Genomic DNA, 21,656 nt, shown 5'->3' with positions numbered 1-21,656 from the left:
CGGCAACCCGCCGGGTCAACCCGGACCCGACCCGTTTTTTAAACGGGTCAATTTCTGGAACCCGAACCCGACCCGTTTTGAAATCGGGTCGGGTCCAACCCGGATTTTCCGGGTCGGGTTTTCGTGTCGTGTCAAATATTGACAGCCCTAGATGTGATAGAAGATTATGGGAAATATTTGGAATGATAAATGATGTGGTGCTTTTGTTTATGCATATGAATTTGTTGGATTGTGCTGACTAGGGGTGTTAAAATGGGTCAATCTAAACATGGCCCATTTAATAAACGAGTTGAAATACTACGACACGAACCCAACCTATTTATTAAATAAGTCAACTCGAACTCGAATTATTTTGGTAGGGCCCAGATCGGGTCATTTATTGACATCCGTAGTGGCTGTCCGTGCTCTCAATTTCTCTTCAAGCAAATTCTAGCTGGCATATTTACAATTGTATATGATGAATGCTTTACTTTTTGCAGTGATGATGTATCAGATATATTTTGAATAGCGAGTAGTAACTCTATGTATAGAATAAATTTCAGATTATACATATTTTACATTAATCTTAAAATACATATTGTTGAGGACTAGAATATTTGAGCCAGTAAAGAGATAAAAATCTTAATATCTTAGCTTTAAACGAAGATCCAGTGCACAGACAAATAAAGAGAGAGAGAGTGAAAGGGTGCGAGAGTCATAATAGACACAGATTTTTACATAGAAAACCCTGAAAATGGGGTAACCCATGGGGTCTGGTCCAGTTAAAATGATTCAATTAGTGTTTATAGTCGATTATAAATGGTGCCCTTTTGCATGGGGAAGGCCTTGACTCATGTATCATATAGAGCGCATTACATAACTCGCATTGAAAGAATATAATGATATGTATGTATTTCCATCTAAAAGCTTACACAAATTTGTTATAGAAGCTTACACAAGCATGACTAATTTCTTTTTCAAGGTTTTTTTTTTTTTAAATTTAAAGTTTTTAAAAACTATTTTACGAGGCAATATATTTATGCTTCTTTTTAAATACAATTGCTTAAAAAATTTCGGCAAAAAATTATTTAATTAATTTCATCTAGGTATCGAAGACTTAGGCTTCGTTTGAGACGGCTTTCTTTCTTCTTCTTAAAGCAACTTTTTAGTATAAATTTTTTAATATTTGTATTAAAAAGCTGCTTTATGAAACATTAAGAAAGCTGTCCCAAACGAAGCCTTAGCCGTAAAATGAGAAGAAAACCAAATACGTGAACAGGTTGGCATTCTTGCCTACAGCCGTCTATGCTCGTAGACTCGTAGTCGGAGGGGTTGGCCTATTTTCGCAGCCTAAAAAGCTTGGAAAAGACCTGGATTAAGCCAAAGTAAGTCTCCCGACTTTTAAAAAGGATTCTCTAAAGTTATTTTGTTGTTATTTGGTTTGTATAAGATGAGTTTGCAATTCCATTAATTTACTTTAACATTAAGATTATATGTGAAAAGATTGTATTGTACTACTTTTAAAATGAATTTATCACGTGCATTCAAATATTTTGAAAACTCAAATCAAATTAAGTAGACATGCTTGAAGCTAAATTAGGTTGGTTCAAGTTGGTCTCGAATGCATCAATCTATAAGAGAACTCGTCTCAAGCAGGCCTAATTTAGATTAATTTTAGGCCTAATGCCAACTCAAGCAGTCTAAAATGCTTAATTGTAGATTCTCATGTATCTTTCAGGTGTCAAACAGGTATTTGACAAATCGTGATGAAAGTTAATCACACCGAACGAGCCCCAAAATGAAGCTCGCCCAAGGATTATCAGATCCGACCAGCTAGGAAGCGCTTAAGGAAGTCAGCCTCTTATAGGGGTAATCAAGGGTCCTCATGGATCATAGTACTCGTCACTCTTATTATAAAAGAAGATCGGTCGTCAGAGCTACTCACCATCATCCAAAGCAAGGTATAATAATTTGTGGTCGCTATCTCACTTAGAGGAAAGCCTCTCTACTCATGGGACTCTCAGCTCACCCTACCTTAATCATCCGACTATGAAGCTCATCATTTCTATAACTCATGCTCACTCGGCCTCCCTAGGTGATATGAAGCTCCAACACAAGTCTGCGACATTCAAGGCATCTATCCATTACGAGCCCATCCAGCTTAGAACTCACTAATATACTTGCCCGTGCACATTGGCCCGTAAGACTTTGTACAACTAAACTTGCCTAGAAAGTTAGAGAGAGATTACCCAGGCTATGTAAAGCCAATCTCCTCTCAACCAACGAGGAGGCAATGCTTGTCAAAGCCAATCAGAATGAGTCATTAAAGCGTTGTATTTTCTATTTCTTTACAAATGCAGATTTTCCTGTAACCCTTAGAGGCTTAGACCTCTATAAATAAATGATGAAGAGAAGTAATTTGGATTTTTTTACTCTTGGCATCTTGAGCCCTTATACTATATATGTTTTATAGTAGATTGGCCTCTTCATTCTCACACATGTAGGGTCGGATATCATCCACAACAAATTTGGATCCAACATCAACATAAATTATACTATTTAAACTCAATCATATTGGGCTCCTTTTAGCAAAAAAGAAAAAAAAGAAATAAAAAAATATTGGGCTCCTTTTAGTATTAATGTCTATAAATATTATTTGATCTTCCTAAAATAAGTCTTTATTATATCTTATTTTATGTGATATGAATTTGATTTTAATTTACTGTCATTTGATATGATTGTATTTGAGTACATCTAATTATTAATTTCTATACTATCACTTTCCCAATAACAGCAACAACAAATCTTTATCTCACTATATGTGGTCAACTATATGACTCATTATTCTCCATTATATCATATTAAGAATCAAATTCTAATATAAAACCTAATAAAAAAAATATTATTTTGTACTATTCTCTAATCACATCTTTCTTAATATAGGTCAGATCTAATGCATCTACTCTCTTAAATGAGTCATTAGAAAGGCCGACATTTTATGTGACCAAACCATCTAAGTCGACTCTCTAATTTTATTTACCAATGGAGCTATGCGAACCTTTTCTTGTATACACCCGTTTCACATACTATCTCTAAGGCTTCGTTTGGGACGTTTTCCTTATTGTTTCTTAAAAAATATTTTTATTACAAAATTTTTAATTTTTGTACTAAAAATTTATTTTAAAAACAGTAAGACAATCATCCCAAACGAAACATAAGAATAAAACCACTCATCTACCTGAGCATCCTCTTCTTTATAACAATAGTCAATTTATAACTTTCAAGTAAACTCATATTCATAGAATGAAAGTACTTTTTATGTTGCAAATAATAAATAATTTATAACTTTCTTAGCCATTGTCTTGTTAACCGAGAATAAATATTTCTTAAATAATTTTAAAATATCTTATAGTTTAAGAAAATATATTTTTTAAATAATTTTAAAGAAAATTACTATATTGTGAGCTAAATCTTTTTTTTTTAAAAGACAAAGCAAATCCTTTATCCTTACAAAACACAAACGCCAAACATAACACGCACATACACAAGCAGTACTAAAACACATACAAAAACACATCGGAAGCCATACAGAGAGATTGACTGAGAAGATATGCCGAGCCGGAGGGCAGGCGGCGGCGGCGGCGACGGGATGACTAATGAGTTAGCAATCGGCAGGCGGAGAGAGGCTACACTTGCGTGGGAGTTGCAAGGCAAGGTTGGGGTCAATGCCGAATGAGGGTAGCAGTGGCGAGCTACGGTAGGTGCAGAGACAGGGAAGGTCGGCCTTTTCTAATACTGAACAGCAAGCCGTAGAGGGCTCGCTCGGGCTCGGCCCGCTCACCGCCGGCCGGCATTCGGCGAGATCATCGGTGCTCATGTTGCATATACTGAGGGAAGTTGCGGCGGTGGCTAGTGACAACACGGCGAGTAATAGTATGGCTTGTGCGCGGACGGTGGAAGCCATATTGTTGAGAGAGTGGGGGGAGAGGGATGTTGATGGAGTAATGGAGCTCGGGAGTATGTATAGACTGTGTGTATGTGTGTGTGTGTGTGAGAGAGAGAGAGAGAGAGAGATTAATGGTGGAGGGGAAGGGGAGTCACGGGCGGGGTGAATCACGGGGAATGTAATGTGTGGCTGGGTGGATGTTGCCTAGCTGTCGCATCTGTGCTCTTGTGAGTTGTCTCTCTCCAAATTATTAGGTACGGAGTGCGGACGGGAGAATCGTCTGCACACTAGTATAAAACAGTGTTCGGTACCGTTCGGTACCACTCGGTACCGCTGGGTACCGCTCGGTACTCTGTGTCTGTGCAGACGGTTCTCACCCCGTCTGCACTCCGCACCTAATAATTTTTCCTCTCTTTGGGAAAAATTATTAGGTGCGCAGTCCGTTTGGGCAAGTACTAGATACCTAACGGTATCTAGCAATTCTTAGTCTTTAGTAAAGATGATGCAAAATGAAAAGTTGATCTACATCTTGTAACAAGAAAATTATTTCAATCTTTTTTTCTTCCTTTCTTTTTGCACATTCATTCATTGTATAAGAGGAAAAAAAAAACTTGTGTGAATCATTTTGAACTTGATTCAGCAGTTATCTTGTAATGCTAAAACAAACATTTGTTCTTATAGCAAATGTTGACAATGAATACAGAAGCTTATAAACACCGTTTACAGAGAGAACTCTATTAATTTCAGGTGGCAGCATAAATGTGTAATGACTGAGAAAAAGAACAACTTTAGGAAAAAAAAAAGAAATTCTGGAAGCAAAACATTCCTGCCTACTGCAATTTTTGCAAAAAATGCTCAAGTAACTAATCAGAATATTGTTATTCTTCAAAAAATCTGGCCAGTATAAACCATTCTCTCATATTTGAAGCTTTCACACTGCAATTTGGATGTTTTTCCAGCAAGAAATTGACACTATTCATATTATAATTATAATTTTTCTTTGAAGACTTTTTCACTGTTTTAAAAAAATTATACTAAACATTTAGTTTTACAATATATCAGCTTTATATATGAATAAAAAGGCTATTTCAAATGAAGAATTAATTAAATAAGGCTCTAACAACTCAGAGCAACCTCTTTTATGGAGATCCAATATGGATATGTTACCCTCTTAGGCTTTGTTTGGGACGGCTTTTTTACTGTTTTTTAAAACAGTTTTCTAGTACAAAGATTAAATTTTTTTTACTAGAAAGTTGCTTTAAGGCTTCGTTTGAGATGACTTTTTTACTGTTTCTTAAAGCGACTTTCTTGTATAGAAATTTTAATTTTTGTACTAAAAAGTCATTTTAAGAAGCATTAAAAAAGCCGTCCCAAACGAAGCCTAAAAAGCAATAAAAAAGCCGTCCCAACCGAAGCCTTAGCCTTTTGTAAAGATGGATGCAAAATGGAATGGTGATCTACATCTTGTAACAAGAAAATTATTTAAATCTTTTTTTTTTTTCTTTCCTTTCCTATTGAACATTCATTCATTGTACAAGAGAAAAAAAAAACTATGTGAATCATTTTGAACTCGATGCAATTATAAGTGCTGATGCAACAGTTATCATGCAATGCTAAAACAAGCATTTGTTCATATAGCAAATGTTGACATGAATACAGAAGCTTATAAATACCGTTTACAGAAGACTCCATTAAATTCAAGTGGCAGCATAAATGTGTAATGACTGAGAAAAAGAACAACAGAAAAAAAAAAATTTTCTGGAAGCAAAACATTCCTGTCTACTGCAATTTTTTATATTGTCGTTCTTCAAAAAATCTGGCCAGTATAAAACCATTCTCTCATATTTGAAGCTTTCACACCGCAATTTGGATGTTTTTCCAGCTAGAAATTGACACTATTTAAGTACAACAAATGCGCACATAAAAATGGCAATCACATACCAATTCTATTATAAAATTTTATTAAACCACAATGCAATATAGAGTTTGGTCTATATGATACAGAAATTCAATAGTATATTGATCTTATTATTTAAACAATGCAAACCCAAAACAAATCAACGCTTATAAAATACACAAGCACAAGAAGTTCCATTGGAGAATATCATTGGGAACACTATTGAAGTAGAAAAATTTTAAGAATCTTAACAACAAGTAAACTTACTTGATCCTTGCTTTGATCCATCAGTTCCATTGCTTTCAAGGGTTACCCTATTAAGGGACAGCTCCCCTTTGTAGGAATCAGAGTTCAATGATTTCCTGCTGATGTTGTTATAAATCTCCTTTATGACTATCTCAAAGGCAGCCTTTACGTTTGTAGAATCCAGGGCTGAAGTCTCAATGAAGAAGAGCCCTTCTGCTTCTGCAAGGCTCTTTCCTTCCTCGACTGAAACAGCCCTTATGTCCTCCAAATCACATTTGTTTCCCACAAGCATCTTCGCAATGGTGGTGTCAGAATGAGCTGCATCACATCACCAAAGAATTTTGAAACCGCAAGAAGGAAATTGAAGAATAAGAAACAACAACTTTGAGAGGAAATGAATACAAAATTCCATCCTAAGTTTAGCTTTTGACTAATGATGTCAATGCAAACCCATATTTTGTTTAGATATGTAAGTTCAAGCACCTATACCACAGAAGAAATCTTCGCATCAAATTTTAATCATGATGTATTTCAAAGTAATTCAATTCTCTTTAAGATGTGCAATATATAAATAAACAATTAATTTTTATATTATAGTTATCTCAACAGTAAATTCAATAATGTTGATATTCATCATGATTAAATTTGATCAAAATATTTTGAGCAAATTTTTTTTCTGTAATGTGTGCATCCATTATTTTGTAACTAAGTGATAGGAAACATTTGAAGATCTCAAGAAAATCCTATCAATCTTTGAAAAACAGCGAGAAATATCCATCAAACTCCAAGGAAAAACCAGAAAAACAACAATTTTATTGCAATAATCAAATATAACGGAAAGAAAATATTAAGATACAATTGATCCTCAATTATAGAAGATGATCTATCTCTCCCAATCCCTCAAAGCCGTTAGAGCCCAAGACGCCAAGCACAAAGACACAAAAGGCAGCCACCAATTATCAGCTAATCCTAACCCTAATTTTCACTTCCTATTTAAAGCATAACTTAAACAACACAAGCCAAATCTCCCACCAGCCCTAGCCGCCCCCTCCTTCCTAATTGGATTCCCAAGTGGGATCCACAATTGCCTTGGGCGGCAATTCCTATGGGGCGAACCTACTTGGTCTGCCTCATGTAAACTTGGCCAGCCCCTTGCCTAGGGCCGGCTGGACTGGTCTAACACTAAGTGACTAGTGAACAGACCAGGACATGCATTGACCTATAAAATGTAACCTGGTGTCAGGAAACACACGACAGGCAGCGTATTCAAGGAAATAAATAAAGGTAAGATTGTGTTTCATATGATTAAAATGACCGACCCCAACTAGTTGGGAAGATTAAGCTAATGATGATGATTAATTTTGCATGTGACTGGCAAATTTGCTAAGAATTTTCTAATTAGAATTAAGTTGAAAATCTGCTCGTATTCAGATTGAGAGAGGTTAAATTGGAATAAGCAAAAGAATTGAAAAGAATAGCTTTTTCTATCCTTTATAATTTTGAAATTCTATTTGTCTGTTGGCAACTGCCTACTTGTCCTGATATAAAAGGACGTTCAATTCTACTAATTCAAAAAACCTTCATACGCAGAATGTTATGCAGTCAATCCAATATCAATTGGAGGTATCAACAATTCTGAAACTCGTGTATGGTTGGTCCATAACTGGCAAAATAAAATACTGATTCGTTAGCTTCACCGATGGAGTTGCTAAAATTAAAACAAACAATCTGTGCGTTGACTTAAAATTCAAACATGCAGTCGTCATACAATCAGCTATGTAAATTATCTAACAAACAGTAATTTTTTATGGAATAAAGGCAATCTTACCAACCACATGTAGTGAGATAAAGATTTGATATTGTTATTGTAAAGAGTAATCTTTGATGTAGGACATCTTAGATTAGGGATTTAGAATAATATGATACATATAAATCATATAAAAGGACTTGGGATTCATGTATCACAAACCAATATATAAACAACTTGTTTTATCAAAATGCAAACTGCAAATATTGGAATTGGAACCTAAACATAATGTAATGATCGAGCAACTCTCAAGTATCAACAAGAATTGGAAACATGCATATATATATATATATATCAAGAAACTCAAGCATCATGTTGATATAATGAGATGAGTCCCCTAAAATTAGTTAGTCACACTTGTACTGCACTCAAAATAATAAAACTTCCTATCTGCATACACAACATTGAAAACCAAAAGAAATATATATTTAATCAAGGATAATAAATAGACAATTAGATAAGATTGGCCTTCTCAATTTGATTACAGATAATTGTAGAAAAATAGAAAAGGGAAAAAAATTATTTAGGATTTTTATGATTTGATTCTATATAAAATATAAAAGTATATATAAACTTTTATAAAAATCTTACAACAAAAATACATTAATGCTAGTTATGATAAAGAAAAAAAAAGTCACTAAGACTATGTATATATAAATAACTAGTATTTTCGAGCTACCAAATGAGCTCGTTCACGAACAAACGATATGTGATTCATCTTATATTTGTTCATGAACATCTTACACAAACAATCCAGCAAATTTTGACAAATGTGAAATGTCTCTTGTTCATGAACAAATTCATTCTATTGAAGGTATAAAATAAAATGAAATTAAATTTATAATAAAAGCAGTTGTCCATTTAAAATGAAAATATGATTAATCTATATCAATATATTTATCGAGCTTATTCACGAGTTCTAAATCGAACACGAATTGAACTTTTATCAAGCTTCTTATCGAGCTTAATGTCGAGCTTGTTCATGCAAATGATGTTGTTCGTGAACATAAATTAATCAAACACATTAGTGTTCAAGCTTGTTTATTTAAGAATCGATTATTAAAAATATTGTTCAAGTTTGTTTGTTTAGTTAGTTAAACGATCACAAACGAACTTTAATCGAACCGAGCAACGAGTAGCTCTTCGAACGTTTGGTTTGCTTGCAGCCCTAACTAAGAGTGGTTGATGACTAGAAAAAAATAAAATACATTAACTGCAATATTAGGGTTATAAGATGATTGATCTAACTATTAGAACTCTTAATCCGTATGCTGAATGATCCATACCAAGAATGACTTGCGGATCCCACAATTATTCAATACTCCGCATCAAACTAAATGATGCAAATATAACATTCCAAGTTTACTTGAAATATTTTTGAATGTGTGGTTGTAAAGTCCTTAGATGAGAATATCTACGAGTTGATTTCTTGTTAGCATACATAGAGTGCAAATCAATCTACTTTCGAGTTTTTTTTTTTTAAGAAATGGCTATCCAGCTCCACATCTTGGTTCAATCATGTTGTACTATATTACAAGCAATATTTATGATATATTTATTATTACAACATATCTTATTTATCTCCTCCCATTAAATCTTCCAAAATGATTTTGATCGACAAAAGCTCATAAATTCCTTAGGCAATGACTCTAAATTCAAATTCAACACTAAATCTAACTAAGCTAAGAGAGGAATATTTCTTCCTATGATTGAACAACTTCTATTCCCACAAAGTATTTGAGCCTGATCAACTATTTGATCTCAAATTTTTCAGCAAGCTTTTTTCTTGAAAGGCTTCTTTTGTCTATTATCATGAACTATGATAAGTATATCAACATATATAATGAGCACTAAGATTCAAGCATCAATTCAGTGATTTATGAAGAAGGGATGATATCCATGGCTTTGTTTAAATGCAGTTTAATTCAAGACTATTGTGAATTTGTAAAATCATACTCTTGGAGATTGTTTGAAGTCATGCAAAGCTATTTTAATTTGCATACTTTGTTCTTTATAAAAGAACTATTAAATCTAGGTGGTGGATGTATATGAACTTCTTCTTTAACATCCCAATGTAGGAAAGCCTTCTTTGCATCATACTACTCGATAGACCATTCAAGCTTAGTTGCAAGCGAAATTAAGATGCATATTGTATTCATTTTTGCAACAAGAGAAAAAAGAATTTTAATCAATTTCATAAAATTAAGTATATTATTTGGCTACCAATCTCATTTTATACAATTCCAAGCTTCCATCTATATTTTACCCAAAAAAAATCATCTGCATCTTAAAGCTTTCTTCTCTTTTGATAGTTCAATGATCTCCCAATTATAATTTTGTTCCACATCATTCATCTCTTCAGTCATGATTTTTTTTTTTTTTTCTAATGTCTCAAATAAAATTTGTAATATTGTAATGAAATTAAAGCTTATATTTGTAAGAAAGACTTTGAGTACAAATTTTTCAAAAAGATGCACATTAGGAGATGAGATACAAAGGGGAACAGATAATAATGGGTAGATCATTGTTAAATGATAATGGTTTCAAGTCTTGAACTTGCTACGAATTTTGGTTGAATTTATTCCTTCTGGTATAAATTTGACAGAGTACAATATCTAAATTTTCTTTTAGTTTATTCTGTAAGAATATCAAGATGAAAGATATAAAATTCATCATACTTAACTTATAGTTGAGAGTTCTCCACTTGAAGATGATTTGGATTGAAAAAACTTTGCTTCTCATTAAAGGTGATATCATTTGAAGTGAGAAATTTTTTTGGTGAGAGGATGATAACACTTGTAATAGAACACAATGGAGAAAAAGGATTCATGTAGCCGATCCCACGTAGTGGGATAAATGCTTGATGTTGTTGTTGTTGTTGATAACACTTGTACTCTTTTTTTAGTAAAAAAAAATTAAATAAAAATACTTTTGAGAGCTCTAGAATCAAATTTACCCTATATTGTTTATGGATGAGGCATAAGTAATGCACCCAAATATTTTTAAAAGAGATTTTGATATTAAGTTATTTGTGAGAAGGAATTTAGCTAGATAGTTTATGGGACTTTTGAAGTTATTAATTCTTGAGGTTATTTGTATATATAGCAATTATGGTTGTTTCTCCCTAGTATATTTTTGACACTTGATTCTAGAAAATAATACTCCTTAACTTTAAGAAGCTGACAATTTTTCTTTTAAGTCACTACATTTTGTTAAGGAGTGTCAGAATAGAAAGATTGGTGGATGATACCATCTTTTTGAAAGAAAGATATTCTGCGATTAAAATAATTATAAGTATTATCAATCCCATATATCAAAATTTTCAAACAATGGAGATAACATTCAGGTTAAATTTCATTAAAAAAGAAAATTTTGGCAATCATGTAACAATCCTGAAATCCAACAAGTGTAATAGTGCTTAAACCTCATAAGCAATCCATTAATTACCACATGATAATCCTTACTATTCAAATATCTGAAGAATCAAATAACCATAAGAATAGCCTAGACAAGGTTTGAAATTGCACAATCGAGCATTGAGGTGTTTTTCTTCCATGAGGCAAAGCGTACGCCTCAAGGCATTTTGAGACTTAAAACTTAGAACTAAATCATTAAATTACTAAAAAAAAATTAAATAATAAGCAACATACTAATATCAAGATAAGATATTAAAATAAATAAAAATTTCAAGTCCATTAAAAGTCATACAAGACTACAAAAAAAAGTAATAAATAGTCTCTCTCACTCTAGTTCAACATAAGCAAGTAGTATGAAGTCATAATTTATGAATTCAAAAATCACCCCCACGCTCATCACTCAGAAGGTCTTTATAAGAATCATCATTGTAGTTATTTGATTTCTTTCTTACCTCATATTAAAAAAGGGGTGCACCAACAAGGTGAAGCAGTAGGATTAAGTGTAGGCGTTAGGGTCATGTGGCTGCAAGTTTAAGGTAGTGTGGTTCTTCTCAAGTTTAATTTGATTTAAGTTTAATTGAACATTGTCATTATCAAGTCTCAATACCTATATAAGAAAAAGGAAGAGTTGTGTTAGGCAGCCGACCGCTAGCGTAAAATTTGTCGAATAATCATGACATGAATCCTTTAATATATTGTGTTAATGCTAAGGCGTTCCCCGAAGTGTGCAAGGGTCGCTGCACCGCATCTAGGTGTAGTGTTAAATAGACAAGGGTTCCTAAATTTTGGACGGGTGTGGGCAAAAAAGCTAGTCCATGAAACTAGAATTAGGATAACATATTGGAATGTAGGTTCCCTAACATGGAAATTAATGGAATTAATTGATGTGCTTAGAGTATCAAAAGAAAAAGCTCATAATAATAAAAATAGTTAGTTGTGGAATCAAAATGTGTAAAAAAATATTTTAAAAAAAATAAAAAGTTTTATTATAAAAATTAGTTTAGATGTAAAACACTAAAAATTGAAAAATATATAAAGAAACCCGTTGTTGACCTCGATTTTGCCCAGGTTTGAGCCCGAAAAGTTGACTTGGTCAAATTGACCAAGCCAGACCTTATGACCCTCCCCATTGGGTCCAGTGGGTCGACAAGATTTTTTGCTTTTAATGATTTATATAATAGATTAGATAACTAAAAAGAATGAAATATATATGTTTAAGTTAACCAAACAAAGAGATAGAAGTAGTAAGGATTTAATTCAACTGAAGTGAATTAAAGATGAAAATCAAAAAGTTTTTTTTAAGAAGAGGATATTCAACAAAGGTGGATGAGATATTTTGCTAAGCTTTTTAATGAAGATTGTGAAAATATGATTGACTTTAGAGACCTTAGCGCTCTAAATGAAAATAAAGATTTTTGCTTTTATCGTCGTATTAATAAAATTGAAGTTAGAGATGCTTTAAAGAAAATGAAATATGAAAAAACTGTTTGACATGATGATATTCCAATAGAGACGTGTAAATGCTTAGGAGATGAATGAATTTCTTGGATTACTAAACTTTTAATATTATTTTGAAGACTAAAAAGATGCTTGATGAGTGGAGAAAGAGTGTGTTGATTCCTAATTTTAAAAATCAAGATAATGCACTTGTACGAATTATTGAGGAATTAAGTTGATGTGTTATATTTTAAAACTATGGGAGAGAGTTACGGAGCATAGGTTACGTCGTGATACTAATGTAACTCAAAATCAATTTGGATTCATGCCGGGTAGGTTTACTATGGAAACTATACATTTATTGAGAGATTTGATAGAGCATAGAGAGAATAAGGAGGATCTATAAATGATTTTTATTGATTTAGAAAAAGCATATAATAAAGTTCCAAGAGAAGTGCTATGGAGAGTTCTATAAAAGAAAGGGATTAATAATGTTTATATTCAAGTCATTAATGATATGTATGCATGAGTTGTTACGTGTTCAAACACAAGGTGGTTTGACCAAATATTTTTTTAATGCAGTAGGATTACATTACATCAAGGATCAGCATTAGTCATGGATGTTCTTACTAGACATTTAACCCTGGTGTATGCTTTTTGCTGATGATATTCTTCTTGTTGATAAGACTAGAGGGAGAGTTGAAGGTAAACTTCAATAATGGAGATCAACCTTAGAGTCTAAAGGTTTTTATTTGAGTAGATCTAAAACCGAATACATTGAGCATAATTTTAGTTATAATAGATCTAGCGGGGGGTTTGTGACTTTAAATGATCAAGTCATTAATAAGAGTACACGTTTTAGATATCTTGGGTCTATTGTTTAGAGTGATGGTGAAATAGATGGGGATATTATTAGTAGAATTTAAGTTGGTTGGTTGAAGTGATGGAATGCATTGGGCTTCTTGTGTGATAGAAAAGTACCACTCAAACTTAAGGATAAAACTTTATAAGATGGTGGTGAGACCTGAAATTAATGCTTTATGGGGTAGAATGTTGTCCATTAAAAGAGAAGCATAATATTAAGTTTAAGTGTTGCAGAGATGAGGATGCTTGGATGGATGAGTTGTTTTACTCTTAGAGACAGGATACGAAACAAGCATATACATGAAAAGGTTGAAGTAGCTCCAGTGGCAGATAAGATTAGAGAGAGTGCCTTAGATGGTTTGGTCAGATAAAACGATAGCCTTCTGATGACTCAGTTAGGGGAGTAGATGTATTAGATTTGACCTATGCTAAAAAAGGTAGAAGTAGACCTAAAAAGACTTGGTTATAAAATATTAGAAATGACGTTTCTTTATTAGATTTAAATAAGAATTTGACTCTTAACAGAACACAATGGAGAAAAAGGACTCATGTAGCCAACCCCACATAGTGGGATAAAGGCTTGATGTTGTTGTATATATAAAGCTCATAAATTAAAATTTTTAAATTATATAAATCCTAATTTTTAGGTTTACATCTCTTTAAAATTACGATAAAATTGCGTTGAGATGTGCCTTGAAGCACGTCTCACCCCAATGAGGCACAAGCCTCATCTGGCAAGTGTGAGGCATACGTTTCATTGCCTTTTTTTTAATTTTATTGAGGCAGGTCTTGAGATGGGCCTCAAATTGCATAATTTTAAACCATGGCATAGAATAAGTAATATAGTGGAGACCCACACCAATCTACTGTATTTGGAAAAAGCTTGACCCTAATAAATTAAGATTATGGTATTCATCAATAGAACTTTAAACTTGAGGGCATCCAAGAATCAAACAAAACAAACCTTTAAACAAACCATATAGATCGACATAATACCAGGAAAAAATAGTCGACATAATAGGAAAAAATAAATACATCCCTTTCAAGGCCATCATCACAAGCATGCACCAAACAATTGAAATTACAAAATAAGATAAAATAAATCAACTAATGAAAACAAGAAAACTTTGGTCTTGAAGTGATTTTTCTTATAACAATCAGCACATGTTTCCATAAAATATACCCGAGGACAAATTCAAATCAGAATTTAGTATTCAACACATTAAGCAAATAAAGTAATACATTTGGATATCCTATAAAGTAATCCATAAGCAAATCTCTCTAGCCAGTGAACAAGATATTTCTATAATTCACTATCAATAATTAACATAATCTCAAAATCTATAATAGATTTAAGAACAAGTTATATAAAAGTATCTAGTAAAAGATTGATTGTGGATTCACAAGTAGCTAGAAAGAGAAGAATTCAAATAATTGATATTTTTCTTATAAAATAAAGTCAAATAAAATACATTGAAATTGATTAATATCATAATTTTATGGATTTTTCAATTTAGAAGCACTAGTACCAATGCGCTAAAGGATTTTAAATGATTCAACATTTCTCGTATTATTTTCACAAAAAAAAAAAGCCATTCTCGTATAATGTCTTAAAGGTTCATGATGGAAACCTTTCCGAATTGAACAAATTATAGGTTTATCACTACTTTTAAACTACACGTCTCATGTTCACATAAGCAAAAAAATTATAATTATTACGATTAGTAACCAATTTTCAATGAATAACCTAATGCAAATCATACATATCATGCAAATGATATGAGCCAAGTAATGAGGTATTAAAAAACAAAAAATCATCCTAATGGATATTAATAATGATCTATAACTAATTTCTAAGAAAATGAAATGATAATAAAATTAGAAGCAAACAAATCACATAATTATGATATGCATATGCATACGAAAGACCTCTTTAAAAAACTAACCCAAATAGTTTAAAGATCGTTTATGATGAATTACGCAATTTCAAAATTAACCAAATGAATGGAGTTTTATATTTAGGGTTTATTTTAAAACATTAATTATCAGCAAAATCTCTCAGAAACATTGATGCTACTTAGCTCTCATCATAGGATTCATTTTATAAATTTGTAATGTCACTAAATAATGAACTAAAATGAAATTCAACATCACTTTGAACATCCATTATGGGAACAATACTAGCAGATCCATCAATATTTGCATTTTCATATTGCTCATTTGATTCATAAACTATGTCATGTATGGGAACAATACTAGCAGATCCATCAAAATTTGCATTTTCATATTGCTCATTTGATTCATAAACTATGTCCTGTATTATGGTTAGTAGGCAAGTTTCAATGAATAACCTAATTTAAATGATATGAGCCAAGTAATGAATATATTCAAATACAAACATTCGTCCTAATGGATACTAATAATGATCTATAACTAGTTTCAAGAAAATAAAATGATAATTAAATTACAAGCAAATAAATCACACAATTATCATACGCATATACGGGCGAGAAAACTCTTAAAAAAAGCTAGCCTAAATAGCTTGAAGATCATTTATAATAAATTACGCACTTTTAAAATCAACCAGATGAATGGAGTTTTCTTTTTCTGGTTTAGTTCAAAACATTTATTATTAGTAAACTCCCAAAAAAATATTGATGCAACTTAGCTCTCATCATAAGATTTATTTTATAAATTTGTAATGCCACTAAAAAGAAATCCATCATCACTTCAATATGGGAACAATACCAATAGATCTATCAAAATTTGTATTTTCAGATTGCTCATTGGATTCATCAAATACACCGTGTGTGATTTGTTCACCTTCAAATTCAGAAATAAACTCAACTAATATTGAAAGTTCAAATTCAGATTCAAACCCATACTCATTTTTATTTCAAATTCTAATTTTGATTCTTGATAGAAAATACTTCAAGGTCCATGAACATGATCGAATTTAGGTGCATATTCAAAATCAACATCATCATCATGTATACATTCATAATGTAACTATAAATCCTTTTTTACATCTAAAACATCATCAAAATAATATTCATGATTTGCAATTTCTTCAATAAGTTCATATTCCATTAAACAAGAATCTTGCATTGGTTTAGCTTCAATAAGTTTTAGAAGAGTTTGTTAGAGAGATTTTATTGGAATAAGCATAAATGCAATATTCCAAATAGGAGAATTGTTTTAATATTCACCAACATCTAAAACTATGTATAAATCTAATGCAATATTTTGTTTTGTAAATTGTAGGTTAGTTAATCCATAATTTATTTCTTAAAATAAATAATAGTAACAAAACAATCTAAAGCCAAATAATGTTTAGCTACAAGACTTACAAATCTTGCATAATACTCAAAATCACAATTTTGCCTTCTTTGCAAGCTTTAAATTGATAGTGTAATTGATCCTTATAAGCCCCAAGAGTTTTGATTTGACACATTTAACCTTTTGAAAATCAAATAGATTGTTGATACAGACATCCAACCATCCATGCCTATCCGAGGAGGAGCTGAAGATCGACGGTCGTGATCGTTCCACATTATCTTAAATTTTTATTTGTAATTTTTATTTTAATTATGCATTTTTCATTTTTACCCTTACTTAAGGGTCTAGTCTTATGTAAGCTCTAGGGAGATATTCGTCTTATTTTAGTCTTTTAATTTCTGAGACCTATATATAGAGGCCCTTGCTTTTGTATTAGCATGATGGATTATTAATAAAAAAATTTTGTTTTTGCACTCTTGTTTCTTGGGAGGACTTTGGTGAGAATCCCTATGGGAGGGAATCGTAATTTCCACCAGCCGCAGGATGGTTCCGGACTAGTGGCTTGAAGTATCTTGGTGAAGGGCAACATATCACCCGTCAGCCGCAGGAAGTGTCCGGGCTCACGGTTCTATCTTTTATCTTTTCGATTTTCTTTGTTTTTGTATCTCCTTATTTTCCTAATCGTCACCTCCATATTCTCTCCAATCCACTGGCTTCATCCCCTCCATCACCCAAACCCGCCGGCCTCTTCCCACAACCCTTGCCCACGATCTTACATTACAGCCAACCACCTCCCCCGCCGGCCCAAGCACCATCCCGCCGGCCTTCTCCTTGCCGCCGGCCAATACCAACCCCTAATTTCCTTCTCCCTACTCTTGGCTGAGAGCCACAATGGCTCCACCCACCCGCCGGCCACCTCCTTCCCTAGTCCCACTTCCCTTAAAAAAAATCCCTCTTTCCTTATTTAAGTTAATTTGGAAAGATTTTAAATTCAAATTAATCTAATTTGAATTTCAAATCCATCCTTATTAATTACCTTATTTTTGGAAACTTCTTTCATTCAATTAATTAATCAATTCTAAAATTGATTGATTAATTAATCCCTATTCCAAATACATTGAACCTAGACACCCCTAGTTCCCCCTCTCTCTCTCTCTTAGCCGGCCCCTTACATATGCCCTCTTTAAATTTCTTCCCAAAATTAGATTAATGATTATCTTGGAAAGGTTTTGAATTCAAATCAAACACAATTTGAAATTCAAATAATTTCCTAAATTAATTGATCTATTTTAGGAATGTATTTAAATCAATTCTAATTCAATTTCAAATTGGATTTGAATAAAATTTTCTCCCTCAATTTAAGACTATTGAATAGGCAAGCTTTAATTCCACCCCCTCTCTCTCTCCACCTAATTAATGCTTCTCCATTAAGGCCCCCAATCTCTTTTTCTTATTTTAATTAATTCCATCCCAAAAATTGGAACTCCATTTAAGGGATTAATTAAGTACCCCTTCCCTCCTTTTCCCATTTAATTTGAAATTCAAATTTCAAATGAACCCCCCCACCCTATCCATTCTACATCAATTGTATTTTCAGAAAAAATATAAGATCTTGATACATCATGGAAATTTTCTAAAATCATCTATACCAAACTACCAAATAAGCCAACAACCTATTTTCTGCAAACTATAGACATAAGAATTAGAACTCATTCGTTGATGTAATGATAAAAAAATCCAAAAAAATCAACGAGAAATTCAAACCGTACAAAATCAATGAACAATTATAATTTAATCAACGCAAATATATTCTTACTTGCAAAGATATTTGAACAAAACTAAGAGCATTAGAGAACCAATAAAAATTATGTAAAACATACTAACATTAAAAAAAGAAATTATCAAAGTAAAAAATCCAAGCCTCAAGCTGATATAAGATGGAGCTTCCCCTAAAACTAGATAGTAGCACTGGTATCTCATTCAAAGAAACCATACATCTAACTTAACAAAACAAAGAAGCAAACATGCCCCAAATGAAACTCTTATATGCTTCCCAATGACGCTTCAACATAACAAAGAAGAATCTGAAGCAGCTAAACACAAAGTGCACCTTAAGAAATATGAGTCCACAAACCCTATTGGCTTTCATGGCAACCAATACACCTTGAGAATTGTAAATTATTTAAGGACCTCAACATCACTGATAGGAATCCCTTGTAGAAAACCAGAAAATTACTTGCTGAAATTTAATTTCAGCAACTGGGAAAACAGGAATTGCAACGAACTTGAACGGAGAAAACAAGAAATTGCACTTTTGATTGAAATTAGATGAAGAAAATCAACAAGAAACAATGAATCTTCTATTAGAGAGGAAGATTCGGCTCTCCCAAATTTCTAGACTCCACTAGAGCCCACTCAAGACACACGAACCTTCACTTTTTCAGTCAAAATCCGAGATAAGAACCTAACCCTAGCCTCCCCACATCTTTAAACATACAATTCCTTCAGTAAACTACCCAAACAGCCCTTCTAATTTGAATTTCCCTCGTAATCTTCTCTTTAACTCCACATTAAAGCCTTGATTTATTGTTGGACCCCACCCCCTAAAGTGGGCGGCATATTGGAGGCGGAATCCTTCCGCCTCCTGTAGACAAATGCCGGTCCAGGTTGGATTGGCTAGACCGGTCCATCAATCACCTAATATTTGCATCAAGCTTTAATAAGTACACTCATAAATATAATATTCTTCTTAAGATCATGTGCATGACGACTCTAATTAATATCATAAGCATGCCACCATATGTCTAAAATCTCATTTTGTTAAAATCAGTTGTCTTGCATGCATTATTTCACATGAAATCCTTGCCAACCTCACATGACTCTATGAATCTATGGTATGACTAAACCTATTAGATGCAAATAGATTAGTTGACCGATTCATCAAGCACAACATCAGTCCTCCAATAATCTATATTTACCTGATACATTTCATCATTAGAAATTCTACACCCACTTCGGTACCCTTTACGCTACATTTCAAACATGTGAAAGCCAAGTCAAGATCATGCTCATGACATCATTTTTCTCAGATCTCACAACGTCAAAAATCAGCTGCAACTTGCATCATTTCTCAGGAAAATCATAGTAAGCGGTTGTTTTCCACTACCTAAGCTACCGTTCTAACAATATTGTATTCGAGTAGAACTTTTTCTCATGAATTTAATCCCGAACAACATAAAGCTGCTTCTATTGTTCAAGGAAGTAGAAAAAAGTAGTAGAAAGCTAAGCTAAATGGAACCTAAGCTTCAATAAAAAATGAAAAATTGGTGATTTAGGTTAAATAAGAATGCCTGATAAACTAATACGTTATTTTTCATGCACTAGTTCACCAAAAAAAAAAAGTGCTTCCATTTTTTTTGGGCTTGGCAGTATATAAGGATAAACAAATGCACAAGAGAACCTCTAAAAACTCTCACTTTTTGCTTCAGTATTGAAGGGAGACACCTGAGCAAAATATGTTCAAAATTGCTCTATCCATAAGATAAAATTATCTGTTTAGAATTAAAATTAGATCTTAGCAGCAAACATTGTCATCATCGACTCTGCTTGCAAACAATGTGCAATTAACAATATTCTTCGATGCTTGTAAAAACTTGATGGTGACGGTAGGAGTTGAGACCGTGGAAACATTAAAAAATAATAATAATAAATCTCATGATCGGAAAGTATCTTTTTGCTAACATGATGCTATCTGTTCGTAGATTTTTTTTTTCTGAAAATTAAAAAACCACAAAAAGGGAAAGGCAACTTTCATCATTCCACGTAACTAAAGGAAAAAATTACCGCTGAAACGGAAATCGTCAACAAGAACGTAAGAGATACTCCCCTACCTAAAAAAACTCGTGCAAATAAATGAGACACCGAAAAACAAAATCAACCGGATCTGGCAGTGAAATCACTTTCTTCACTCAATAAGGGCAGATACCCCAAGAATGAGCAAATGTGCATCTTTACAGTCCTCTCTCAACCACCACAAGGAGCTGGAAATTCAAGGAACTTAAAAATGAAGTAGGAAAGAACGAATTTCTGGAGCAAATCAAAAAGCACTCCAGAGAAGAAAGGAAAGCAAGATCATACTGTTGAGCTCCTGGAGCCATCGCTGGACGCTCTCGAACGTCGAGCTACGGGAAATGTCGTAGACAACGAGGGCACCAACGGCGCCGCGGTAGTAAGCGGAAGTGACCGCGCGAAAGCGCTCCTGGCCAGCAGTGTCCCAGATCTGGGCCTTAACCTCCCTGCCATCGATCTCCAAGCTCTGTGTCTGAAATTCCACCCCGATTGTCGCCTTGGTATTTATGTTGAACTCGTTCCGCGCATATCTCGACAGCAAGTTCGATTTCCCTACTGCTGAGTCCCCGATAATGACCACCTTGAACAAATACTCCTCCCCGTTTTCTTCGTCCATTGTCTTCTATCGCTTTGCTTCTCTGTTAATGTCTTCTCCTATCCTCTTCGGTCTACTCTGGTTTTTGAAGCAATGGAGATGGAGATGCCGAGATAGTCAAACAGAGAAGCACTGAAGGAGAAATTATCGGCGGGTCTCCGCAGTAACAGTTCTTCTTCTTCTGTGTTTCTTTTATTAAAACATTTTCCATAAAACTTCCAATAATTTGCCACCATTTATTTTAGCAAAAAGTAGAGGTCGAGATTATATATATTTCATTATTTTCAAGGGAAAAAAAAAGTAAAACAACTTTCTTATTATTTTTTAAATTAAATTTTTAA

General features: G+C 33.1%; 2 protein-coding genes across 2 annotated transcripts; both read right to left on the bottom strand.

The window, feature by feature from the left end:
* Positions 1 to 3,506: 3,506 nt before the first annotated feature.
* On the bottom strand, positions 3,507 to 4,030 carry LOC110094232 (putative lipid-transfer protein DIR1). The gene has a single exon (XM_020819418.2). The coding sequence runs from the start codon at positions 3,941 to 3,943 to the stop codon at positions 3,641 to 3,643; it is 303 nt and encodes a 100-aa protein (XP_020675077.1). The 5' UTR covers positions 3,944 to 4,030; the 3' UTR covers positions 3,507 to 3,640.
* Positions 4,031 to 5,852: 1,822 nt separating this feature from the next.
* Positions 5,853 to 21,533, bottom strand: LOC110094198 (ras-related protein RABA5c). Its single transcript, XM_020819376.2, has 2 exons — positions 21,009 to 21,533; positions 5,853 to 6,386 (listed from the first exon to the last, which is right to left on the bottom strand). The coding sequence occupies exons 1-2, from the start codon at positions 21,334 to 21,336 to the stop codon at positions 6,070 to 6,072; spliced, it is 645 nt and encodes a 214-aa protein (XP_020675035.1). The 5' UTR covers positions 21,337 to 21,533; the 3' UTR covers positions 5,853 to 6,069.
* Positions 21,534 to 21,656: the final 123 nt, after the last annotated feature.

This window comes from Dendrobium catenatum, unplaced genomic scaffold, assembly GCF_001605985.2.
Source record: "Dendrobium catenatum unplaced genomic scaffold, ASM160598v2 fragScaff_scaffold_1661, whole genome shotgun sequence".
NCBI classification, from domain to species: domain Eukaryota; kingdom Viridiplantae; phylum Streptophyta; class Magnoliopsida; order Asparagales; family Orchidaceae; genus Dendrobium; species Dendrobium catenatum.
Note: the sequence above shows the minus strand (reverse complement) of the source record. Positions and strands in the feature narration are given on the sequence as shown.

What these genes read in the sequence shown, in the direction of transcription:
- LOC110094198 (XM_020819376.2), bottom strand. Translation starts at nt 21,336, where the DNA reads ATGGACGAAGAAAACGGGGAGGAGTATTTGTTCAAGGTGGTCATTATC. An exon ending in ATGGCTCCAGGAGCTCAACA is followed by an intron (nt 6,387 to 21,008) that starts GTATGATCTTGC and finishes GATGTGATGCAG; the next exon opens with CTCATTCTGACACCACCATT.
- LOC110094232 (XM_020819418.2), bottom strand. Translation starts at nt 3,943, where the DNA reads ATGGCTTCCACCGTCCGCGCACAAGCCATACTATTACTCGCCGTGTTG.